The sequence below is a fragment of the Felis catus genome, chromosome B4, assembly GCF_018350175.1.
Source record: "Felis catus isolate Fca126 chromosome B4, F.catus_Fca126_mat1.0, whole genome shotgun sequence".
Taxonomy (NCBI): domain Eukaryota; kingdom Metazoa; phylum Chordata; class Mammalia; order Carnivora; family Felidae; genus Felis; species Felis catus.
Genome location: NC_058374.1, coordinates 127,988,413 through 128,011,834, shown reverse-complemented (window position 1 = coordinate 128,011,834; position 23,422 = coordinate 127,988,413). Strand labels below are relative to the sequence as shown.

The 23,422-nt window shown below is 48.7% G+C and overlaps 1 protein-coding gene across 6 annotated transcripts in view; it reads left to right on the top strand.

Moving 5' to 3' along the window:
- Nucleotides 1–23,422, top strand: part of LARGE1 (LARGE xylosyl- and glucuronyltransferase 1) — a 544,237-nt gene that overhangs the window by 502,987 nt on the left and 17,828 nt on the right. For all 6 annotated transcript variants that reach the window (XM_045062296.1, XM_045062294.1, XM_045062295.1 and 3 more), the window contains one exon: nucleotides 9,766–10,044. In XM_045062296.1, the coding sequence (XP_044918231.1) occupies nucleotides 9,766–10,044 (279 nt within the window). The remainder of the gene's footprint in view (nucleotides 1–9,765; nucleotides 10,045–23,422) is intronic.

Below are 23,422 nucleotides of genomic sequence, written 5' to 3'. Positions count from 1 at the left end.
TAAGGACGGGACATTTCTGCAGGGATCTAAAGGATGAGAAAAGGAGGCAGGTATGTGGGTTGCTAAAAGAAAAACGTTTCCAGGTGGATAAAATAGCGAGTGTAAAGGCCCTGTGGTGAGAACGGTCTTGCAACATTCAAAAACGTGATAGAAGAGCAGTGGCTGAAGCCTAGCAGGAAAGTGGTATGAGAGTAAGATTATAGAGCATTAGAAACTCACAAAATATTCAGATTTTATCCCAAGGGTGTGAGAACTTAGTGAAGACATTTATACCAAGTTATATGATCCAGGTTAGGTTTTTAAAAATCTCTCTCTCTGGCTGCCAGGAGGTATATGGGTTCAGAGTCCTGAGGTCACGCATTCAAGGCTATACTTTTCTTTGCCTGGGTGTCCTATGTGTCTCCTTCCCACCTTGAGTGATTGGCTTTCTCTTTGATTTACACATGGCCCACAGTGGCTCCCTAGCCCCAGCCTCCTTCATATCATTCCCCCTCACCTCCCACAGTTGGGAAGGGAATTTGATTGGCTCACCCTGTCTTTGAGTCACCTTGGAGATGCCTGTCCAGCCTATGGATGAGATTCCATGGGGTTGTTTTCAGTATTAAAGGAGTTAATGCCTGTTTTCAGGATTAAAGGAGTTAAAACAGTACTTGGCACACTTGTTAGGTGTTCAATAAATGTCAGTTGTTATTAGTTGGGACTGATTGAAGACTGTACAAGCCAATGAAGGGGTAAGCACTCAGACATGAGAAGGTTCACACATAGTCCAAGGAGTGAGTGAGCGGAACCTGGCATCGAGAGACATCTGGAATGAGTCGAGTTCATTGTGGCTTATGGAAGCAGGCTCCTCACTGTGGGAGTGCCACTGTGTGTTGGCGAATGCTTGCTTGTGGAATTAAGTGGCTCCATTGGTTGGGTGTTTCCTGGAGATGCACAGGCTCAGGGCTCCTGTGCAGAAATACACAGAACTTGCTGAGCATAACAGGTGGCAGGTAGAGATGAACTGGGACTCAAGAGGAGAGCACAGAGGTCCTTGTACCAGCTCTGTCCTGACCTACTGTGTGACCTCAAGCAAGATTTTCCCTTCCTATGGCCTCAGTTTCCTAATCTCCAAAACTCGTGTGACCACTCAGCAAATATTGTGTCGGCATCTACTCCTGTGTTGTACCAGGCTTTTGTGAAGCTGGGGATATTTATGAGAAGACCCCATGTTTGCCTTCAAGGAGTGTATAGCGTATTCATGGCTCAGACGGTGTGTGTGTTATCTATTGTTGTAGAACAAACAACCACAGATGGAGCAGCTTAAACAGATACTTAGTATCTTCCAGTTTGGGGGATCAGGAGTCTGGATACGGGCTGGCAGGATCCCCTATTTGGCTCTCAGGACTGCAATCCAGGTGTTGGCAGGGGCTGTGATCTCATGGGAGCCTGGGTCCACTTCCCAGCTCATTTGGCTTTTGGCAGAACTCAGTGCTAGGACTGAGGTCCTCGTTTCTTTGCTGGCTTTTGGGTTGAGGTCCTTCTGAGCAACACCCCTAGGTCTTAGCCTTGTGGTTTTCTCACAGCCTGGCAGCTTACGTCTTTCAAGCCAGCAGGAGACTCTGCAGTCTGTCATATCACGTAATCCATGGGAACAATATTCCATCCCTTTCTCTGGGTTTGGCTCACACTCAAGGCAGGAGGTTATACAGGTCTATATGTCAGGGGGGCAGGAGTTGGGGAGCCCAGCTTAGAATTCATCCTTGGAATTCTCACTAGAGAGAAGATGCTATGAGAGGAGCCCCCATCCCAGCCTGGGGGGCAGAGGAAAGAAGAGACAGGGAGTGCATCCGAAGGGAGGTGTTGCCTACATTGAGCTGGAGGCTGAGTAGGTGGGCAGAGGAAAGTGCACAGGGAAAGAAGGAGGCTTCCCGAGGTGGAGCTAAGCGTATTCATGGGACAAAGAGGCCCCCAGGCCCATGGGGAACACGCAGGCTCGAGTGTGGTTAGAGTTTCGGGGGTTGGTGAGGAAGAGGAGATCAGATGAACATGGCCAGGTAGGATTACAGAGGGGGTTGGGGATGCCAGGGCCGGTGCCCCCTGCCCCTGCTCAACCCTGTCAAGCTCCCTGTGAGGCTCCATAAGGGCCTGACCAAGACCTGAGCCCCAGAGTCACCCCTAAACTTCTCTGTCCCTTGAGCTCCTCACCCAGCCTTCGGTTGGGGTATGCACGCTCTCCCCTCACCAGGCAGCACTTTAGTGAGTGACCTGGCCATTCCAGTCTCCTCATTTCTTTTTCCTTTTCCTCTTTGCCATTTAAAATGAAAATAAAATCTAATCCTTAATATTCATGCTGAATGATGTTTGAGATTGGCCTTCTATATTCCTCAGGCAGCATAAATGCACGTCAGGCCCCTCAGATGGGTTCCCTGAAGCTCAAATACTGTAATCTGCCCAGGTGAGTGAGTTTCAGATAATTCCAGGTTCTCAGCTCTCAGACCATCCCTGGTTTTCCTTGGTCCAATTCATGCCTCCTGTTAATACATTCAGTTTATCAACAAAATATGCTGAATCAAGATTAGTAGCTATCTGGTACCTCCAAACTCAGGAGAAAATGAAAGAGGTAAATCTGGCATCCTTTCTAATCTGAATAAAGTGGTCTGACCTTGAATAATTTGGTCTCAGGAATCAGACACTGTGGGGTCTTGGTGGTACTGCCACTTCTTGACTTTGACCCTTGAACAAATCACCTCTTTTTTTTTTTTTAATGTTTTATTTATTTTTGAGAGAGACAGAGTGTGAGCGGGAAAGGAGCAGAGACAGAGGGAGACACAGAATCTGAAGCAGGTTCCAGGCTCTGAGCTGTCAGCACAGAGTCCTATGCGAGGCTCGAACTCACCGACCGCGAGATCATGACCTGAGCCAAAGTCGGACGCCCAACCAACTGAGCCACCCAGTTGCCCCTGAACAAATCACCTCTTAAGCCTTGGTTTCCTCATCTATAATCTGGGAATGCTAATGACAGTAGCTCCCATCTAAGGTTGTTGTAATGATCAGGTGAGATAGTACATACCCAGGACTTAGCCCTGGTGTGTGGTCAGAGGCTCCTTATCATTTGATAGCACCGTTGGCCAAAATCTTAATATTGTGGTAATGCACAAAAGGACACTCGTCTCACAAAGAGCTCTGGGTTCAAATCCCACCAACTCCATTACTCTTCAGCTGGTGATCTTGTGCAAGATCACCACTTGCACTTTGGTTATCTTTCTCCTTCTATAAAAAGAGTTAAAAAAAAATATTTGCCTCATAGGGTCCCAATTAGGATTAAATGAGAGAGTGTCTGTGAAAGCCCTTGGCATATATTTGCCTTCAGTAAATGCTTACAGATCTCAAAACCCTGACCACAGCATCTGCACATGGTATGTATTTAGGAGAGGTGAAGTGATGTGGGAACAACAAAAAGAAACATCTGGGTTCAAAGCCCATTTGCACCACTTACTAGCTGTGTGAACTTGGGCAAGTTACTTAGGCTTTTTGAGCCTCATCTGACTTACCTGTGAAGTGGACAATACTGTCAGGGTCACAGAGTGGTGTCAGGTGTTCTGAAATAAGAGGCTCTGGAGTGCTCAGTGAGATGTAGGTCTACAACAAATGCTAGTTTCCCTTTCCTTAGGTTTTTTTTTTTTTTAACCTCTATGCTAGCTATGGAATTCACGATCTGGAATTTATAGACAACTAGAAAATTGTTTAAGTGATTAACACCCCACAGCCATCCTTCTGTATGCAGTTGCCATCAATAAAAGGATCCAGGCAAAACAGAACTGCTCCTGCTAGTGCTGGCTGGAAGCATCCTCCCAGCTGGGGCCGCAGGACCCCAGCAGGCCCCCCCTCCCAGCCCTCTGAAAAGAAAACCCTGGCCCCTCTCGCATCTGCCACAAACACTGACCACAGAGACCTTCCCTTCAAAGCACGCACATCCCTCGGCATAGCAGGTGCATGATCCCCTCCTCTAATGTGTTGTGACAAGTGTTGCCATCCTAACAATACCCCAGAGAGCCCAAGGAGTTCCACACCCTAACGAGAGATGCTTAGCGGGACATAATAAAAAATTATAGAGCAGTACCACAAGCCGATGGAGACGGTAGGGATTCCTCCTTCCGCTTCATCCTACACATCCAATTATGATGCAGCAGGCTGACTGGTGCCTGTTGGATTGATTCTTAATTGAAGAAACATTCCGGGTGTGTTTGTAAACCTTTGAGTCAGAAGTAGGCCCTACGTGAACGCCACAACGAATTAGGGGAGCCGGCACACAGGCTCCCGTGTCCGGCTCCCTCTAGAATTCTGTTCAGAAAGAATGAATGTCGCCTGCCACAGCTATGAAACCGGCAGGATTGCTCTCTCCCAGCACACGGGAGATATCCCTCCCGTCCTAGCAGCACACGAGAGCGGTCAATAGGAGGGATTCTGGTCATAGCATCCTTGCCACCTGGCCAGGAGAGCTTGCTCTTTCGTGTTCCTTTGACAAAGTTAGTGACATACTGAATATAGCTCCAGGGAATCCTGTGGTTGATGGGCCTTCTCTGCCTTCTGTGAGTGGAGGAAGGGATGTTAGCTGAGGTGAAGGGGGCCCTGCTTTAGATCACCCAGGAGCCTGTTAGACAAATTCTTGGCCCCACCCAGACCTAGCCAACAGCAACCTCTAGAGTGGGGCCCAGGAATCTGTTGTAATAAACCTCCCAGGTGATCTGGAACATGCTTAAGTTTGAAAAGCATCGTTCTAGAGAGTGGAAGGTAATCCCTTCTCCATGTAACAGCCAGAGTGATCTTCTAATACAGATCTTCCTTAACGTCCAGTGGCTGGGGCTATAGCTCAGTAAACCCGTCATAAGCTGAAAAGATCGTAAGTCAAACATGCATTTAATACACCTAACCTACCACACATCCTAGCTTAACCTCGCCAACCTTAAATGTGTTTAGAATGCTTACCTTGGCCTGCAGTTGGGCAAAACCATCTCACACACAGCCTATTTTATAATAAAATGTCGGATGTCTCGTGCAATTTTTGGAATAATGTACCAAAAGTGAGAAGCAGAATGGCTGTCTGGGTACAGATTGGTTGTCCGTGTATCAGTTGTTGACCCTTGTGACTGTGCAGCTGACTGAGTGTCACGGCCACGGCTGCCCAGCATCACGAGGGAGCATCACACTGCATGTTGATACCCCGGAGAGGAAATGCAAATTCTAAACCCCGAGGATGGTTTCTACCGAATGCACCATCATAAAGTTTAAAAATTGTTTTTTGTTTTGTTTTTTAAACAATTGTTCTAAGTTTATGTATTTTGAGGAGGGGCAGAGACAGAGAGAGAATCGCAAGCAGACTCCGCGTGGTCAGCACAGAGCCTGATGTCAGGCTCGAACCTACCAACTGCGAGATCATGACCTGAGCTGAAATCAAGAGTCAGATGCTTGACCGACCGAGCCACCCAGGAGCCCCACGTTGAAAATTTGTCAAGTCAGCCCATCATTAGCTGGGATCTGTCTGTACGTCAGGTCACCATCTTTAAAACTCTCTGATGATTTCTCACCACATTCAGAACAGTATTACAGCAGCCCACCGTGGCCTTCCGGGCCCCGCGTAACCTGGCACCTGCCTACTCCCCAGCGTCTTCTGGCCTTCTCTGCCCCTCACTCACCCATCTTCCCTCTCTTCTTGCTTGAACATGCTATACCCAGTTATCCCAAAGGCTGCTCCCTCTCCTTAGAAAGCTTCTTGCCCTGACTCCTCAAGGCTGGGACCTTCTCCTTACCCAAGTCTCAAATTCATGTGCCCATCAGGCCTTCCCCGGCCAGCCATCACAGTTACTCCATCCTGTTTCCTGTCTTGGTTGCCTTCTTTAGCCCTTCGCTCCCTCAGAATCTACTTTGGTTTGTTCTTTCTTTTCTCTCCACTGGAAAGAAGCTCCAGGAGCGCAGGAACCTTGTCTTTCTTGTTCATGACAGGTCCCAGCACGTTCACTTGCACATTATAGATAATAAGTATCTGTTGGCTGGGTGCATGTTTGAAAGGCAGAAACAGAACCTAAGGAAGAGTACAGCTGCCATATATTGAGTACCTGCTGTGTACCTTGCTTTGTGCCAGACGCCTCATAGAAGCGTAGTAAGTAGGCTTGTCCCATGGTGGTTGTCACAAAGCTAGGGCCAAGCCCCACCATGTAAGCACGGTTTAACACCTGTGTTTGTGTCCTGTTGGAAGCAAGTCACGTGGCCATCCCAGAATCGGTGTGGGGAGTATTAGCCGAGGGTGTAGATTGAGAGAGAGGAATAACTTGTAGCCCTTTGGTGATCTACAGAGGTTATCACTGTCCATGCTGTGCACGTGTGGAAATGGAAGCTCAAAAGAACCATCATGACTTGCTCAGGGATACTGACACAGCTCAGAATTCCCACCCAGTTCTGACTCCGGAATCCATGGTTGCACTGCCTCACCATGCATCCTGCCTTGCTCTGGTGAACCAAATTGGCTGTCTTGTAGGGAGTGAGTTCCCATGTCAGCAGAGGCCGACTGGCATTCTAGAATCCCTTCCAACCCAGTCTTACAGGTTTCTGACCTGGCTGTCTCCTTGCCTGCTCCCTTGATTCTAGACAGAGCACACGAGGCTTCCTGTCTCAGTAGGACTCCCTGGGGTGGCCCTGGCCTCAATCTAGCCCTTTCCGCCATCTCTTTGTCCTTTCCTGAGCCTTTGCCCTCCCCTTCCAGACATGAAGCAATGGTGGAAGTGGAGAAGAGCATGGGGCAAGAGAGTTGGGACCATGGGTCCTAGCGCTAACGAGCTCGCTCACTACATGCTCGCCAAGCCAAGCCCCTCTCCGAGGCTGAGCTCTTTGATCATAAAGATGGCATAATCTAAGAAAACCTCTATGATTCTTGCCAAACTGAAAATTCCATAGTTTCAGAATGAACCTTTGTCTCTTGAACCTTTCTCCATCGTCCCCGGTCCTTGCTGTGACTTTATCTTCCAGTGTAAGAGACCAAAGAGCAACTCAGCACAGAACTTTGTGTGGACATGAGCTGCACAGGGGGACCCTAAGGAACAGGTGTGGGACACGCAACCAGGAGGAGGGTCAAGAGAATGGCGGGGTCTTTGAGACAGACCCAAGACTGAAGAGGAGGAGGAGGAGGAGGAGGAGGAGGAGGAGGAGGAGGAGGAGGAAGGGAGGGAGGGAGGGAGGGAGGGAGGGAGGGAGGAAGGAAGGAAGGAAGGAAGGAAGGAAGGAAGGAAGGAAGGAAGGAAGGAAGGAAGGAAGGAAGGAACACAAGCTGACACCAGGGGAAGAACACATTTGTGTTTGGGGAAACAAGGAGAAGCTGCTTGGGGACATTTGTTTCAGCCTGTCAGCCATCCGCGTGGAATAACCATCTGTGTTCTGCACACTGGAGTCTGACAGACCTGGGTGTAAATCCAGCTTCCCCACTTTGCAGTTACGTGACTTGAAAGAAGTCCTTCGCCTCCTTACCTGTAACACAGTGGTTAGAACCTCAGCTTTAGGGGCGCCTGGGCGGCTCAGTCGGTTAAGCAGCCGACTCTTGATTTCAGCTCACATCATGATCTTACGATTCATGAGTTCAAGCCCTGAGTCGGGCTCTGTACCTGCTTGGGATATTCTCTCTCTCTCTCTCTCTCTCTCTCTCTCTCTCTCTCTCTCATTAAATAAACCTTAAAAAAATTTTTTAAAGGAATCTCAACTTTATGGAATTAGTGTGAATGTTAAAAGCCAGTAACTGAAAATGTGGCCAGCACACTGGAAGCAGCAGAGAAATGGTGGAGATTTATTGTATCACAATCACATTTTCTGTAGTATCATTATGATAGACCTCAGTCTCCCACTATTGTTCAGGTCCTGCCAGAAAGCTTAGTTTTGAGGCAGGAGAAGTGGGAAAGCTTAAGGCTGGTGGCGGACAGGCAAGGAGTGGCTGGGTCATTGTTACTCTTTGTTCGCTGTACTCTTTATAGTAAAGCCCATGTGGGTGTGATGTATACCACATCAGCAGCACCTGAGAACCTGGAGTATTTGTGTCTCTGTTCTCATGCTAAACCTTTGGCAGAGCTGGCTCCCCACGCAGAAAGCTCAGAGTCAAAAACCCAGGCAGTGGGGGACTCCACCACAGGAACTGACCTCTCTTCCCAGCAGACACACACACCTCCCACATCGCTGTCCCTCTAGCAAGCTCTTCCTTCAACATGTTAGAAATTATTCTTGCCCTTCACTCCCCAGATCTCAAAGGATTTGTACAAACAGCTGTCCCTTCCAAATGCACGGTCCCCACCCCGCTTCACAGATAGAGACAGTGCGGTGCACGTGGGATCATTCAAAATCTCAGGTTCTCTGAGCCTAGCGGAGAACAGGGTCTGTGGCTTAAGCCAAATGCACATTTCAGGGAAATCAGGCATTGTAGAGAATGCAGACCCTCTTTGAAAACTGGCTGTGGTCAATTTGATTAGTAAGTATAAAGTATGAGAAATGGAGGGCATTTTATCCTAGTGAATATCTTAATCCCCCGTCATGAAAGAGGAAGCAACTCCAGGCAATAGCAATTCACAGAATTACTGAGAGGAAACTCTGAAAGTCCATCGAGAAAGCCATTGACACAAGATAGGTGTGCCTGTTTTCTTTTGTTTAGAAGCAGGGAAATGCATGGAATCTATTTCCTGGTAATTGTCCGAATAAAGTGGGCATCCGACCAGGAGACTGCTGATTATGTACCTCTTGCTGGGCAGAGAAAAAATTGAAATAGGCTATTGCTGTCTCTTAACCATAGATCCTATCTGCCAGGCACTTCTAATGCCTTTGGGGGGTAAAAAATCTTTATAGATTTCTCTTCATTTTTGTAGAATCCTCTCCATTGGAAGCACCTCTTGTTTTTTCTCTGGGCTTTCTTCTTCCCTGCCCATAATCCTTGGCTTGGTGCCTGTCATGTTGCCTCGCAAAATTGGCTCAGACCCTGAGGCAATAAGGACTCTGACAAATGAAGACAGCGTAACTCCAGGCAAACTTTTGTCCCTGGCATTCACATGTTTTTCCGTTCCCAGTATTTGTTTCTTCTCACTGTCTCCAAGGCCCTGTCCCAGTACCCATCTGTACGGGTCTGGTCCACATCCAAGAATCCAAGCTGACTGGACATCTGGATTCCCCGGTTTCTCCGTCAGAGAAATGATGGTCATGCACAGGGTTGTTGAGGGAGTTCTGGAAAGGGTATGGTGCATAGTTAATGAGTCAGTGATCATAGTTGTTACCACCCCTGTTTTAATGCTCCTTGTAACTTATGACCCCAGTTTGGCTAAATCTTCTATGGCTGGTCACTGCTTTAGCAGAGCAGTGTGGCTCTTGTACATCTTTGCTGAGAGAGGAGAGGCAACAGAGTTTTGAGCTGGAAGGGGATCTTTATATCATTTAATATAATCATCCCCACCCCTGTGGAAAGAGGAGTCTGAAAAGAGAAGGCTGATAGTAGGATATGACTCTGTCAGTATCACACCTTCAATTGGAAGCAGATAAAGACAAGAACCAGAAAGGTAAGTGTCTTTATGGCCATTTTATAGATAAAGGAACTGAGGTTTGGGGATTTGCCCTCATTGCACCGTGATTAATGTTAGAGCAGGGATTTGGATTGGGAGCTGGTTGACCAGGTGTCTGTGGAGGTGGAGTTGCCCCCACCCCCTCAGGAGGCTGGGTGGATGGTGCATGGACCAGGTCCCCGTGGCTCACCTTCCCTGTCTCGTCCAGGCTCCAGATGCTCGAGGCCATCTGCAAGCACTGGGAGGGACCCATCAGCCTGGCCCTCTACCTGTCGGATGCCGAGGCCCAGCAGTTCCTCCGCTACGCACAGGGCTCCGAGGTGCTCATGAGCCGCCACAATGTGGCCTACCACATCGTGTACAAGGAGGGCCAGTTCTACCCCGTGAACCTGCTGCGCAACGTGGCCATGAAGCACGTCGGCACACCCTACATGTTCCTGTCGGACATCGACTTCCTGCCCATGTACGGGCTCTATGAGTACCTCAGGTGAGGACCATGGGGACATCAGCTTGTGCAGGATGCTCCCTAGGCTCTAGTCCAATCCTTCCCTCTTAAAGATGGTCCTCTCGGGTTTGGAAGGGCCGTCAGGCAAGCCAGCGTCTTCATTTTCCTGACGAGCAGGCTGGAACCCCACTTTGCATATGGAAATGTTAGTGGCAGAGCTTGGTCTCAGAAACATCTCTTGTGCTCCCAGTCCAATGCTCTTTCTGTAGCTGCTATGAAAACGTGTCGTCCGTCTTCCAGTTTCGGATCAGATGACCTTCATCTAACCATTCTAGAAAGATCACTGCCTATTCTGTAAAACAGATCAGAGTGATGGTGAAGGCTAACATTTATTGAAGTGCTTGCTGAGTGCCAAGCGCGGTTCTGAGTGCGTGACAAGTAGTTCATTCCCACCCCCTGCAGTCCCTGCGCTGGGGACTATTATTATCTTTATTTTCCGAATGGGAATGTGTGCAGCTGAGATCGCGAGCTGTTAGCACAAGGTTATACACCTACTGCGGGAGCTGGGGTCAGCCGGCCCGACTCCAGAGCCACGTGCTGAATTTCCATCTTGGCTGCCTCTCTGACTGTCCAGTGACCCTTTCCAGAAGCTCTGCCCATGTGGAGGGGCAGGCATCCAGCAGCTGGAGAGAGCCCTCGGCTCATGTCAGGCATAGACGGCTGTGTGGGGAATGGCATTTATTATGAAATAACAACCAATCTGAACTGAAAGGGACTGTTGAATTCATATAGCCCTAACGTCCCCATGTGAGAAAACTAAAGTCACAAGATGTAAGTGGTCAAGCCTTTTGTTTTGTTTTAATTCTTTACTGCTGGCTTTTGTCAGCACGAATTATCTCTGCTACCCAGTGAGTGTTTGCCTGGATCCAGGTACCATGAGGGGTGGTTTGCACATATGAATTATCCCGCTGGAGCCTCACCTCAAACCCAAAAGGCAGGCATGGTTACCCTCCTCAGACTGTGGGCAACCGTGAGGCTCAAAGGGGCAGAGTCCCCTGCTTGCTCCAGAATTTGAACCAGTGTCTGTTAAACTCCAAGTGGGTAAGCCGCCCTGCTTCATACATGTCTGGCTGCACCCAAACCAGGTAGGATCTGAATCCTTTCTCTCCTGCTCTCTTGCCCTCCCTCCCTCTGTGTGTGTGTGTGTGTGTGTGTCCATCTGCCTCTGTCTTTCAGTCTTTCTCTTACTGTCTCCATCACTCTTTTTTTTTTTTTTTTTTTTGAAATGTTTGAGAGAGAGAGAGAGCACGCACAAGCTGGAGGTGGGACAGAGAGAGAGAATCCCAAGCAAGGCTCCCTGTTGTCAGTGCAGAGCCCGACATGGGCCTCGATCTCACGAACCGTAAACTCATGACCTAGGCTGAAATCAAGAGTCAGATGCTTAACCGACTGAGTCACCCAGGTGCCCCTGTTGCTCCCAGTGTTAAAAAAGCCTCTTCTTCCAAAATACTTTCAGCCATTTGTCCTGAAGGCAGAGCACAGGTGTGATCTAAGCTCCCTCCCCACCCTACTCTCTGGAGCAAGGGAAGGCAGCCTGTGTTCTCTGTCTACTTTTCTGAACCGGACTTCCTTCCAGGGTGATCTTGGGGTTTCATAACTTCAATCCCTCCCCTATGCACAGGAGGAGCCCCTTCCAATCTCTCTCTGTCTCCACCAGTAGGGTCTGTGACCCTGGAGCAGTATAACCCTCGTCCAGGGAGGATGGGAGGTGTCTTCCCGAAGAGCATGGGCTTTGGGGCTCCAGGAATGGATCTGTCCTCCGGCTCTGCTCCAGCTGGGCCTTGGAAGCCCAGTGTGTGGGCTCAGGGTGCCCCCGTGTGGCCAGACTGTGTTCTCAGCGCCTGAGTCGTGTAGATCTGAAGCCACTGCAGCCTGCAGGCTCTGGGAGTCCCTCAGGAACAGACAGTGGTTGGGCCGCCCTCCACCAAGAAGAGAGAGGAATCAGGGTTAGACTGCAGGGCCCGTCCTCCCCCTGTGGAGCTATTCTGCGGGAGCACCTGAGGGGCCTCCATTCCCAGGAGTTAAGGTGAACTGGTCCTCTCTTAAGAGTGTGTGGTCTGCTCCCCACCTCCAAGCACTATTTTATTATCTTACCTCATGGGCATAACGGTTTTAAAAACCATCACACATGAACAGATTGTTTCTATGTTATACTCCTATGTTGTACTGATCAAAGACTCTATTAATCTCTAATCAAGACCTTACTCAATATGAGGTAAGCAGTGTTGCCCACTAATTAACATTTTCTTAACACCCAGTCACCTGAGGCTTGGTTGGCCTTTGCCGCCTTGTTACAGGAAGGTGCGTGGTCCCCTCAGGGGTTTTGAAATAGTGCACATGGTTCTACTGCTCTGCTGCTCTCTTCACAGGCCCTTTAGCAGCCCAGAGACCCTACCCTGAGTGAGAAGAAATGATCTTGTCCAGTCTTTTTTTTTATTAAGTTTTTCATTTTAATTCCAGTATAGTTAACATTCAGTGATATATTAGTTTCAGGTGTACAATACAGCGATTCAGCAGTTCTGTACATGACTCAGTGCTCAACATGATAAGCATACCTTTAATTCCCATCACCTATCCCCCGTCCCCCCACCCACCTCCTCGCTGGTAGCCATCAGTTTGTTCTCGATGGTTAAGAGTGTGTTTCTTGGTTTCTCTCTTTTTTTTTCCTTTGCTCATTTGTTTCTTAAATCCTACATATGAGTGAGATCATATGTTATTTGTCTTCTACTGACTGACTTATTTCGCTCAGCATTATATTCTCTAGCTCCATCTATGTGTAATAAATGGCAAGATTTCATTCTTTTTTATGGCTGATTAATATTCTGTTGTGGGGCATGTGTGTGTGTGTGTATATATATACACCATATCTTTTTTACCCACTCATCTATCTGTGGACACTTGGACTGTTTCCGTATGTCTATTGTAAATAATGCGGCTATAAACATTGGGGTGCATGTACCCCTTTGGATTAGTGTTTGTGTATTTTGGAGGTAAATACCCAGTAGTGCAATTACTGGATCGTGGGGTAGTCCTATTTTTTAACTTTTTGAGGAATCTCCACACTGTTTTCCAGAGTGGCTGCACCAGTTTGCATTCCCACCAACAGTGCAAAAGGGTTCCCTTTTGTCCACATCCTCACCAACACCTGTTGTTTCCTGTGCTATTGATTTTAGCCATGCTGACAGATGTGAGGTGGTATCTCATCATGGTATTGACTTGCATTTCCCTGATGATGAGTGATGTTGAGCATCTTTTCATGTGTCTGTTGAGCATCTGGATGTCTTCTTTGGAGAAGTGTCTGTTCATGTCTTCTACCCATTTCTTAGTTGGAGTATTTGGTTTTGGAGTGTTGCATTGTATTATCCAGTCTTCTCTTTAAAGTATACATGTGGAAACTGAGAACAGGGAAGCTGTGTCTTGCCCGTCTAGAGTGAAAAGACATTGTGACTCTCCTGATTCTTCTTCCCCTCCATCTTGTCATTCCTTTAGTGTATGAACTTTTGTAAGGTACCTACTATGTGCCCCCATGTATGTGAGCCACACAGAGAGGAACTATGAATCCCAGCATTTACAGGCCAGGAGGAATGACCATTAAAGATGTAAATTCTTGAGGTTCTGTGACGGACTGTGCCCCCTCCCAGTGGAATTCACCTAGTCTGGGGTGGGAGGAAGGATGTCCTGCAGAAGATAGATCTAAGCGGAGGCTGAGTGGGAATTTGCTGGTAGAAGTAGCGATGTTCCAGGTAGAAGGAGCTGTCCATTCCAGAGGTGCAGGGTGGTGAGAGCCTTGATGAAGAGAACAGCAAGAGATGATGTGGCCAGAAATGTAAGCCAGAGTGGGTCCCGCAGAACTTCGTGTAAAACATGCTGAGGAGTTTGGACTCCGTGAGGGAGGAAAGCAATGGAAGATCATGGAGAGAATGGCCGGATTAGATGTTCATTTCAGGAAGATCATTCTGGTTGCTTTGTGAAGGATCTCAATCAGCAGGGCCAGAGGAAGGGGGATAAGTGAGGGGACGATTGCATTAATTCAGGTGGGAGGCACTGAGGGCCTGACGCAGGGATCAGAAGCAGCAGGGCGACAGTTAGATGGACCAGTGAGGGATCCTGCAGCTGAAATCAGTAACTTTCTGCAAAGGTGTCTAGACGTTGAAAGGGAAGAGGAATCTCTTCCAAGTGCTGCCACCCAAGTCTTCCTTTGCAAAGCCTTCACCCAGAAGTCCTGCCTGCTTTGGCCCACATGCTGGCCACCTGTTGATCCGCTGTGCCCATTCCTTCCAGGACTGGGCAGGATATCTTGGCATTGACTTTGAGTGTTATGGTGGACAGGATGCTGGCTGAGACCCAGGAATCCTGTTCCCACTCAGCCCGTGTGCCGTAGTGAACTGTGTGGCTTCCAGCAATCCTATTTTTACCAGCCTGTTTCCGCATTGTAAAACGAAGAAATGAACTTTTATCAGGAGGCAGAAATGCAGTCTTGGCCTAAAAGAGCCAAGAATGCTGAGCCCAGCCCCCACCTCTGGCTGCTGGCTTCTCTCCACCCTAATTGTGGCATGATTGCTCTGGGAATGGGGGACAGGGCTGACGTCTTCATATTTTTCAAGAGAACCTGGAAACTTGGATTTTTGTGTTTTGATTTTTAATGTTGACAACTAATTTAAAGAACAAAAACAAAAACACTATTGAGCCACAAATCAAATATGTCTTCAGGCTGAATAGAACTTCCCACCCCCATCCTGTGCCACCAGTTTGTGACCTCTGACCTAGGTAATTCCTAGGCACCAAAACCGGGGGGACTGGTCAGGAATATGATTCTATCAGGATCCCCAAATAAGCACGTACTGTTCTTCTCATATGAAGATAACCATATTGGCTTGCCATCAGCTTCTGGAAAATTTTGTCCCCAGTGAACGGGATGAATGTGTTTCTGATCCAGACACTAAAAGTGGATGTGCTTCGTGACCAGTATTATATCATTACTTTGGGATGAGGTTAAGATTATATCATGACTTTGGGATGAGCTTGCCATGAGAGTCGTGGACCCCAACAAGGCCGGCGGACCCTCTTCGAGACTGACTTCTTCAGCATCGATTTCCAACAAAACGCTCTCCCCAAACTCTGTTAAAACGTTAATATTAAAAATGAGGATAGTTACAATTTCTTGAGCCCTTAACATGGGCCAGCAAGCCTGCCAGCTGCCTTGTTATACGTCACCTCTCTTGTTCACACTTCTCTGTGAGGTAACGGTTATTACAGGTGACCAAACTGAGGCCCCAGCGAAGTTAAATTTTAGTGTCAGCAGAGGAAGGTAGGCTTGCCTCTGTGACAGCCTGCTCCCTAATGGAAGGGGCCAGACCACTGTCAGACCCCGGGACACCAGCACAGGCTGACTGGCAGCCCTCTCATTGGACCCCCCCAGACATTCGTATCATCCTTTTGGGGGGACCTTTCCCCACACAGTCCAGCATCATGGCTCCCCTCAGCAGTTGCTTACCAACCAGCTAATATTATAGCAAAAACAAACAGATCAATTGGAAAATAATGAAATCAGTTATTCGCACGGACACAGCTGCAGGATTTCACTGAAATCTCTCCCCCGCCTCTTCGCCAGTTTCTCCTAAAGGAGCTGGTAGATGTGTGGCTTCCACTGGATCTCAGAAGTGTCAAGTGGGATTCAGCGGGGCGCAGCAGACCTGCATCCAAATCCTGGTTCTTACCAGGTGTGTGACTTGGGGCAGTTTCGTCTGTCCAATCCTATGTTTTCTCAATGAATAAAGGGGCTAACGTTAGCCTCGTGTGAGGGAATGGTCAGTATACAGCACTCAGAATTGCTCACAACACTCAGAATTGGACTTCATTGCCAGGCCCCCACCCCCACCGCTTCCCACTGCAGACTGCCAGCTTTGGTGCCACCGGGTGACTTCATATAACCGTCTCCACTTTTTTTCTTATAAAATGAGAAGCTGTGTGGTTATATTCACTTATTCAAAAAGATATTTAGTGAGTACCTATTATGTGCCAGGCAGTGTGCTGCATTGTGACAGTGCTGTCCCCGGAGTCATTCAGACTTGCCTTTCTTTTTCTTTTTTGTTAAGTTTATTTATTTTTGAGAGACAGAGAGAGAGAGAGAGGGAGTACACAAGTAGGGGAGAGGGAGATACAGAATCCGAAGCAGGTTCCAGGCTCGAGCTGTCAGCACAGAGCCCGACGTGGGGCTCGAATTCACAAACTGTGAGATCATGACCTGAGCCAAAGTCAGACGCTTAACCGACTGAGCCACCCAGGTGCCCCCAGCCTTGCCTTTCAATTCTGAGTACCCTTTACTCAGCTTTTAGTTGGCCTCCAGACAGGTACTTAAGTTTCTGTAACTTTTTTTTCTCTTCATTTGTGAAATGGGGATCATATTATTCCTTTCCTCTTAAGGTCCTGGGAAAATTAAATATAGTAGTATTTGCACAGCACCTGGCAAAATGCCTTGGAACGTGCTTCATTCCCCGAATTGTCATGGCTGCCGCGGCCCTGCACTGTTCCAGGTGCGGGGCTATCTCGGTGGGCAGAACAGGCCCCGTAGGTTCCTGCCCTCATGGGGTTTACATTCTAGGGGCTACTCTCAACTGTCATTGCTGTTGCTGTTCTTGTTATTGGTACAGACAGAGAAGATCCAGGAGCTCAGACTCACAACCAGGTGACCCAGTGTGGTGGACAGGGGAGGCCTCGAAAAGAGTTGGGTAGTCGGTAATGGACTCGAAGGACTAACAGGCGTAGAGGCCTGATACATCCTGGCACTTTCAAGGGCTGTTCCGGAAGGTAGAGGGAGATCCATGAGACTGGGCAAGCTTCCCGCCCCTTTCACTAATCCTGAAGAATCCTCATCTTTGTTCACTGCCTGAAACTTAAAACATCTGCTTTGCAAATGTTGCTTTTGCTTTCTAGGGGACGAACATGCCACCCTACGCGGATACTGTATTCTGACAGCGTGCAGGAATGACAGATTTCAGTTTTATTCTGTTCTCTCCAGGATGATGTCTAACCACCTTCCCGCATCAAATTTCCCTTGGCACACATAGCTTCTCTATAAATACTTGTTGAACGAGTGCAGAAATCTGAAAAGACCAGGCCGAGGTAGCACCAAGCAAGGCCGACTGGCTGCCTTCCAAGAGCCATGACTACGTGGCACTTCCTCGGGTTAATTCATCATTTAATCCTGCTATCTCGATGACGTTTAACGTTTATTGAGCACTTACTACGTGCCAAGCACTGTTACCAGCACTCTGCCTGTATCTTCTCATTTCACCTCATCACAACTCATTTTAGAGACAGGTGGGTTAGACTAACAAGCATGCCCCCAGGCACAGCATTGCCAAGGGGACAACTCACTTATCTTGGGCTTATCCCAAGGGTTCTACGCTTATGCTGTTTATTGCTCCCATTGCCTGGTGGGCCCATCTCCACCACCATCATGATGGCCACGCCCATCATCACGGGTTGTATTTGTCAAGTGCTATTCCATGCATTGGAGAGCTGTCTTCACCTCTACATGAGATAACCCATTTAAGCCTCACAACCGCCCCCCACCCCCTACCACACGCACAGAGAAGAGAAAGCTGTGGCACGACGGTGTAACTTGCTCGAGAGCACAGGCTGGTGAGGGTCCAGGTAGGATGTGAATCGGGCAGGCTGCCCCAAAGCTGCCCTCCTAACTTCGGGGGTATTGACTGCCCTCCCATAACCCACAGCCAACACTTAACAAAGTGCCCTCACAAAGCGCTCCCCGAAGTTTAGCCCTGATTGCTAACAGTAAATATGGTGGCCATGGGGTAGTTAAATAGGGGTCGGTAGGGATGTTGAGAATTACATGAGGTGGTGAATATGGAGTCCCTAGCGTGGAGCGTGGTGTTGTAACTATAGCTATTTCGTTGTTTAAAAATTTGCCCCCAAGACTCCTTTTCAGCTTCTCTTTCTTCCTGACCCCTCTCTGACTGACAGGTTCTCTCTCTGGATATGTTAATGCCACCAATTTCGGAGCCATGGGATCTTGCTGGGGCCTGGGAGCCCCCTGGCTCTCCAGACCTCATCCGTGATGTGTGTCTTTTACAGTCGCATTCTCTGTGGGCAGCCTGATCACCCTCATTTGCAAGTCTCTGCTGTTGTCCCCACACACCTCCTGGAAGCCTGTCTGCCAGGAGCTCATTTCCTAGGCAACTGGAATAGGGTCTGAGTCCACCCTGTTACCCGCCTCCCTGTTCGGAGAGGAAGCAGGGCTGGCTGTGTGGGGCCTGCCTCTAAGGTTATCAGCACCGTAATCAGGACAGCGGCACTCTGCTCCTGCCTTCCCCCGCCCTGAGGGAGGCTGCTGAGCCCTCAGAGATGCGGTTCAGGTGAACCTGAACCTGGTTCAGGGCCCCAACACTCTGGTTAAAGCCATGCTTACATCTAGTGCTACTGAAGCTAGGTGGTTTAAGGGGTGGGGGTGGGGACAGCTGGAGACAGGGGCCTCTCCTAGCCTCCCTGAGACACACACACACACACACACACACACACACATATATACACGATGGGGTTGTGGAGTGGTGGGGGTGTGGAGCTGATGGCCAAGAAAGAATTCTTGAAACGTCTTTGGTGCAAAAAAAGGTGATTTTATTAAAGCATGGGGACAGGACCCTTGGGCAGAAAGAGTTGCATTATAAGTGTGAGGGGTGACCATTTATATACTATGGAGTTGGGGCACCTGGGTGGCTCAGTCAGTTAAGCATCTGACTTCGGCTCAGGTCATGCTCTTGTGGTTTGTGAGTTCGAGCCCCACGTTGGGCTCTGTGCTGACAGCTCAGAGCCTGGAGCCTGCTTTGGATTCTGTGTCTCCCTTTCTCTCTGCCCCTCCCCTGCTCATGCTCTGTCTCTCTCCCCAGAATAAATAAACATTATTAAAAAAATTGTATACTAGGGAGTTAGGGGAGGTAAAGACAAAAAAAAAGGGCGGGTGGGAATTTCCAAATGAACTTTCTATGCTAAAGAAGACTTCTAGGATACCGGAGGCCTTGCTATTGTCAAGTTAAAGTTGTTTTCTCTCTAGTAAGACATTAGCGTTGGGACAGGAGGGGGTTGCTGGAGAAATGTGTGACTCTGTGTTCTGTCTCAAGTATCTATCCGTGGGCTGCAGGTTATAAAGCAACTTAACTTTACCTACCATTCCCTCCTTGCCTGTTCCCCACATCACTGTGGAGGGGAGGGTGATTTGGGGGCTCCAGGAAACTAAGTCTAAGGATTTCTGGAGATTAGGCTGTTGAGAAGATTGTCTTTTTCTTGTAGCTTACTAAGACATTTGTAAACTAATGAAGACTTGGGTCCTGCAGGACTGTGATCTCTATCAGTTAACCATTTGTTTTCTTTCCTTTCCTGTGTCCTTGGGCAGCCAGGAGTGCCTGAGTACTATCACACACATCCCACGGAGTGAGGGAGGGGTTGCAAGGTGTCAGCTTGCCTTATGCTCCCACACACACACACACACACACACACACACACACACACACACACACGAATGCCCTTCCTTGCCCCTCCCCGGTTGGTTACACCTGTGGCCACACTAGCCTGCTGCTTCTCACCATCTGAGCTCACTTATGGGTTTGGTTTGCACCCTGCCCACCCACTAGCTCCAGGAAGAAGCTGAAATCAGGAAAGGGGCTGAGGGTGAGCCTCAGACGTCTGCCTCAGCTTTCTCTTCGAGCAGGGACCACCCCAGCTGTGCCCACATACTCCTGGAGAACATCACCAGAGAATGTGACCGCACAGCAGTCTGCGAAGGAACAAGGAAGGAAGGAGCGTTTTACAAGTGCCTTCTGTGTACCAGGCACTGTGCTACGTGCTCGACAAATGTTCTCCTATTTATGGCGACCCAGTCAGTGCACAGGGCTTCCATTCCCGTTATCCAAGCGAGAGGATGAACGTGCAGAAGATAAATGTGCCCAGAGGTCCTGTGGATTAAGGGGCAGGACCAACCACAATTTCAACGCAGTTTTGGAAACTCCATCATTTCCAAAGGATAACCTTCGCAATACTGTCCTCTCCTCCATAGTACAACCATAGACGAATTCCTTTATTCTCTGTACACTTATTGAGTGCCTACTGTGTGCCAGAGCTAGATACACAGCTGTGGATGAGGTGCGTCCCTGACCTCAGGCCTGGGAAAGCTGACAGGTTACACACGCAGGCTGTCTGCATGCTGTGACCGCTGCTACCTCCCACCATCCCTAGCGAGCAGAACTGTCCAGAAGGAAGCAGTCCCCAAGAAGATGTGGGCCCATCATCCGAGGGATGCGTCAAGGCCAGCAGAGGTGGGCAGGAGAGGTGCAAGGGCAAAGGTCCTCCTGCCGGCTGTGCACAAAGCCTTAAGAGAAAGCGTGAGGCCGTTCTGGGGTTTCAGAAATAGGTGCACACTCCAGCATAACTTTCCTTCCCGCCTCCCATCCCTTTTGAATATGACTTTCACCTAAGTCCCCAGGAGCCCATAAGAGCTGCTTGGACTCCTTACAGCTCAGGTTTGATTAAACAGCATGCTCTCTGACGTCGGATGCTGCCGACTGGGCTGTGCAAATGCAAGGCTCCGAGAGCTGATGAGCCTCCTCCTTCTCTCCTGGCATTTCGACGCCAGCCCCAGTGCCTTCAGCCCGTGGTTCCCAGCAGTCTGTCACTGGTCAGCATTGGCCCCAGCCATTCATCGCACTGCCACAAAATACCAGCTCAGCCAATTCTGTTATGGGAGCAGAAGTTCGCACGAGCAGAAATCAAGGATTCCCCCCACCCCCACCCCTGCCCAAAGGTAGACAGAACAAGAGATATCCAAATGGTAACCAGCACCACAAGGGCTGATGCCCAAAGCAGTTCCCTGATCAAAGCCGACGCAAGGGGGAAGCTGCTGTCTAGAAATTCTGGGATGGAGTTCTCCCGCTGAGGGCAGAGGGCGTGGTCTTAGTACCAAATGAGAGAGGAGTCGGGGAAGATGGAAATGGAGAAGTGTCAGATTTGACAATGAAGGGACACTACTGATCGTGGCCAGATCCGGGGCCTCGATGGCAGACTCCACTTGTTTGAAGAAAGGAAATCGCCAGTGTGGGAGGCTCAGTAAGCCAGCACATCGGTGCTCACGTCTCCAGACACCGCCTGTGCTCTGGCCTCTGCCCCACCTGGCTGCTGTGAGGAAGGGTCTGCCGTGAGGATAAGCATACGGGCTGTAGCCACCGGTGTCTCCCTCCTTCCCGTTCCCACTGGCTCTTCCATCAGCTGCCTTGACCCATGGACTCCAAGAGGCTCAGTGCTCCAGGTGTAAAGTCCCCACATGAACAGAGTTGGCTGAGACAGATCCCATGATTATTGATCTTTCCCAGTTATTTCTAAGCTGGTGCAGCCTTAACTAAAACAGTGATTGTCATCACCTTCACTTGATAATGATAATGTGATGATGGTGATTGCACCTGCCAGCTGGGTTATAAGGCAAATTGCTCAGCCTCTTGGAGTCTTAGTGGCTTCATCAGTAAACTGGAAATACTGGTGCCTGTGTCCTACATGGCAATGATTCAAGAAGCGAAGCATATAAGAAGCATATAAGAAGCATATAAGATGTTTAAGATGCTTGGTACTGAACATACATAAGCATTCTTTACTACCGTCTCTTAACCACCTACAGTGAATGTACCAGGCATTTCTAAGAAATTCAGTTTCCCCAAACCTTATGTGCTTTCTCATTTTCAGAGCTATGCAAATATTTAGAGCCCCCTCCCCTAACCAGGTAACTCCTGCTTCCTCGAACACAGTGGTGGGAAACTCTCTGTGACTCTGCACCAGAGAGCCCTGCACTCCTGTCTTCCTCCCCCTCTGCACTTTGAGCTCTGTGCAGACAGAGGTTATATCTGTTCATTCAGCTCTCTACTCCGTTTCTATGCCTGGCTTCATAAATGTCCATTAATTAATGAGTGTAGTATCTTAGTTCTGTTAATAACCAGGTCTGTGCAATGTTTATTATCAAGATAAGGAAACAAAAGCCCAGAGAGTTGAGCTAATTGCCCCGATTGTACAATTAGTGAAGGGGTAGAGTTCAGATAGGATCTCTGTCATCTAAAAGATCACACTTGGGGCGCCTGGGTGGCTCAGTCAGTTAAACGTCCGACTCTTGATCTTGCTTAGGTCATGATCTCAAAGTTCATGAGTCCGAGCCCCACATCAGGCTCTGTGCTGACAGTGTAAGTCCTGCTTGGGATTCTCTCTCCCCGCCCCCTTCCCCTTCTTCCCTTGCAATCTCTCTCTCTCTCAAGATAAATAAACTTTAAAAAAATTTTTTTTAAATAAAGATCACGCTCTTTCTTACTATTCAGCCTCCTTCAAACTGGCACCCCCCTGAGGGAGATTCAGCCCTCAAATGTATTGAATTTTAGCTGGCTCCTCCTGAAACTTCAGGCTACCTGGCCACAGGGATGCCACAATGCCATGTGGCTACCACACAGCAGGAGTTGAAGAGCATCTCAGTGAGGGGTGTGGGTCCTGGTTCATCCCATCCCCTGCCCTTCTCACTTTTGCCTGCCCAGAACTGACACCTGATGTCTGCTATCCTCCACTGCCCTGCCTGCCCTGCGGCTGTGCCCCCCTCCCTCCCACCCAATATAGACCGAAACAGGAGATAATTCCAAAACCATTTCTTCCTGTTCAAATTTGACTGTGTTGTGTCCTTTTTAAAAATTTTTTTAAGTTGTATTTATTTTGAGAGAGAGAGAGAGAGCATGAGCAGAGGAGGGGCAGAGAGAGGGAGACAGAGAAAATCACAAACAGGCTCTTCACTTCAGCATGGAGCCCAATGCAGGGCTCGAACCCGCAAACCGTGAGATCATGACCTGAACCAGAATCAAGAGTCAAATGTTTAACCGACTGAGCCACCCAGACGCCCCTCTCATTTTTATGTACATTGGAGGTAGATTATTTTTCTCATTTTGTTTTCCTAAAAATAACATCAAATGGGGTTGGCAGTGCCTAAGCCCACGCCCGTGAGAGAGGAAGCTTTTGTTTCAGGGAATTCTGAACAGAGCAGAGTGCAGGTAAGTAGAGAGGAAGGAGTTAGCTAATCCTTTGAGGGAAACTGGCAAGTAACTCAAGTCCCATTTGCAGGCAAATCGTGACCCTTTGTGGGACCCCTAGAGGGTCTAAATGGAAAACTTGGCCTCCTCTCCTGGCTCCCAGCACACGGTTAAGAGGTCAGGTGTCAGTGGGGAGGTTTTACTTATTTCCTCTCCACCGCACCATGCCAGTCAGTTCTTTCCAACCTCTAATCACATAAGGTGAAACTAAACATTTTTCACAGCAAAGATACTCATGACAACAA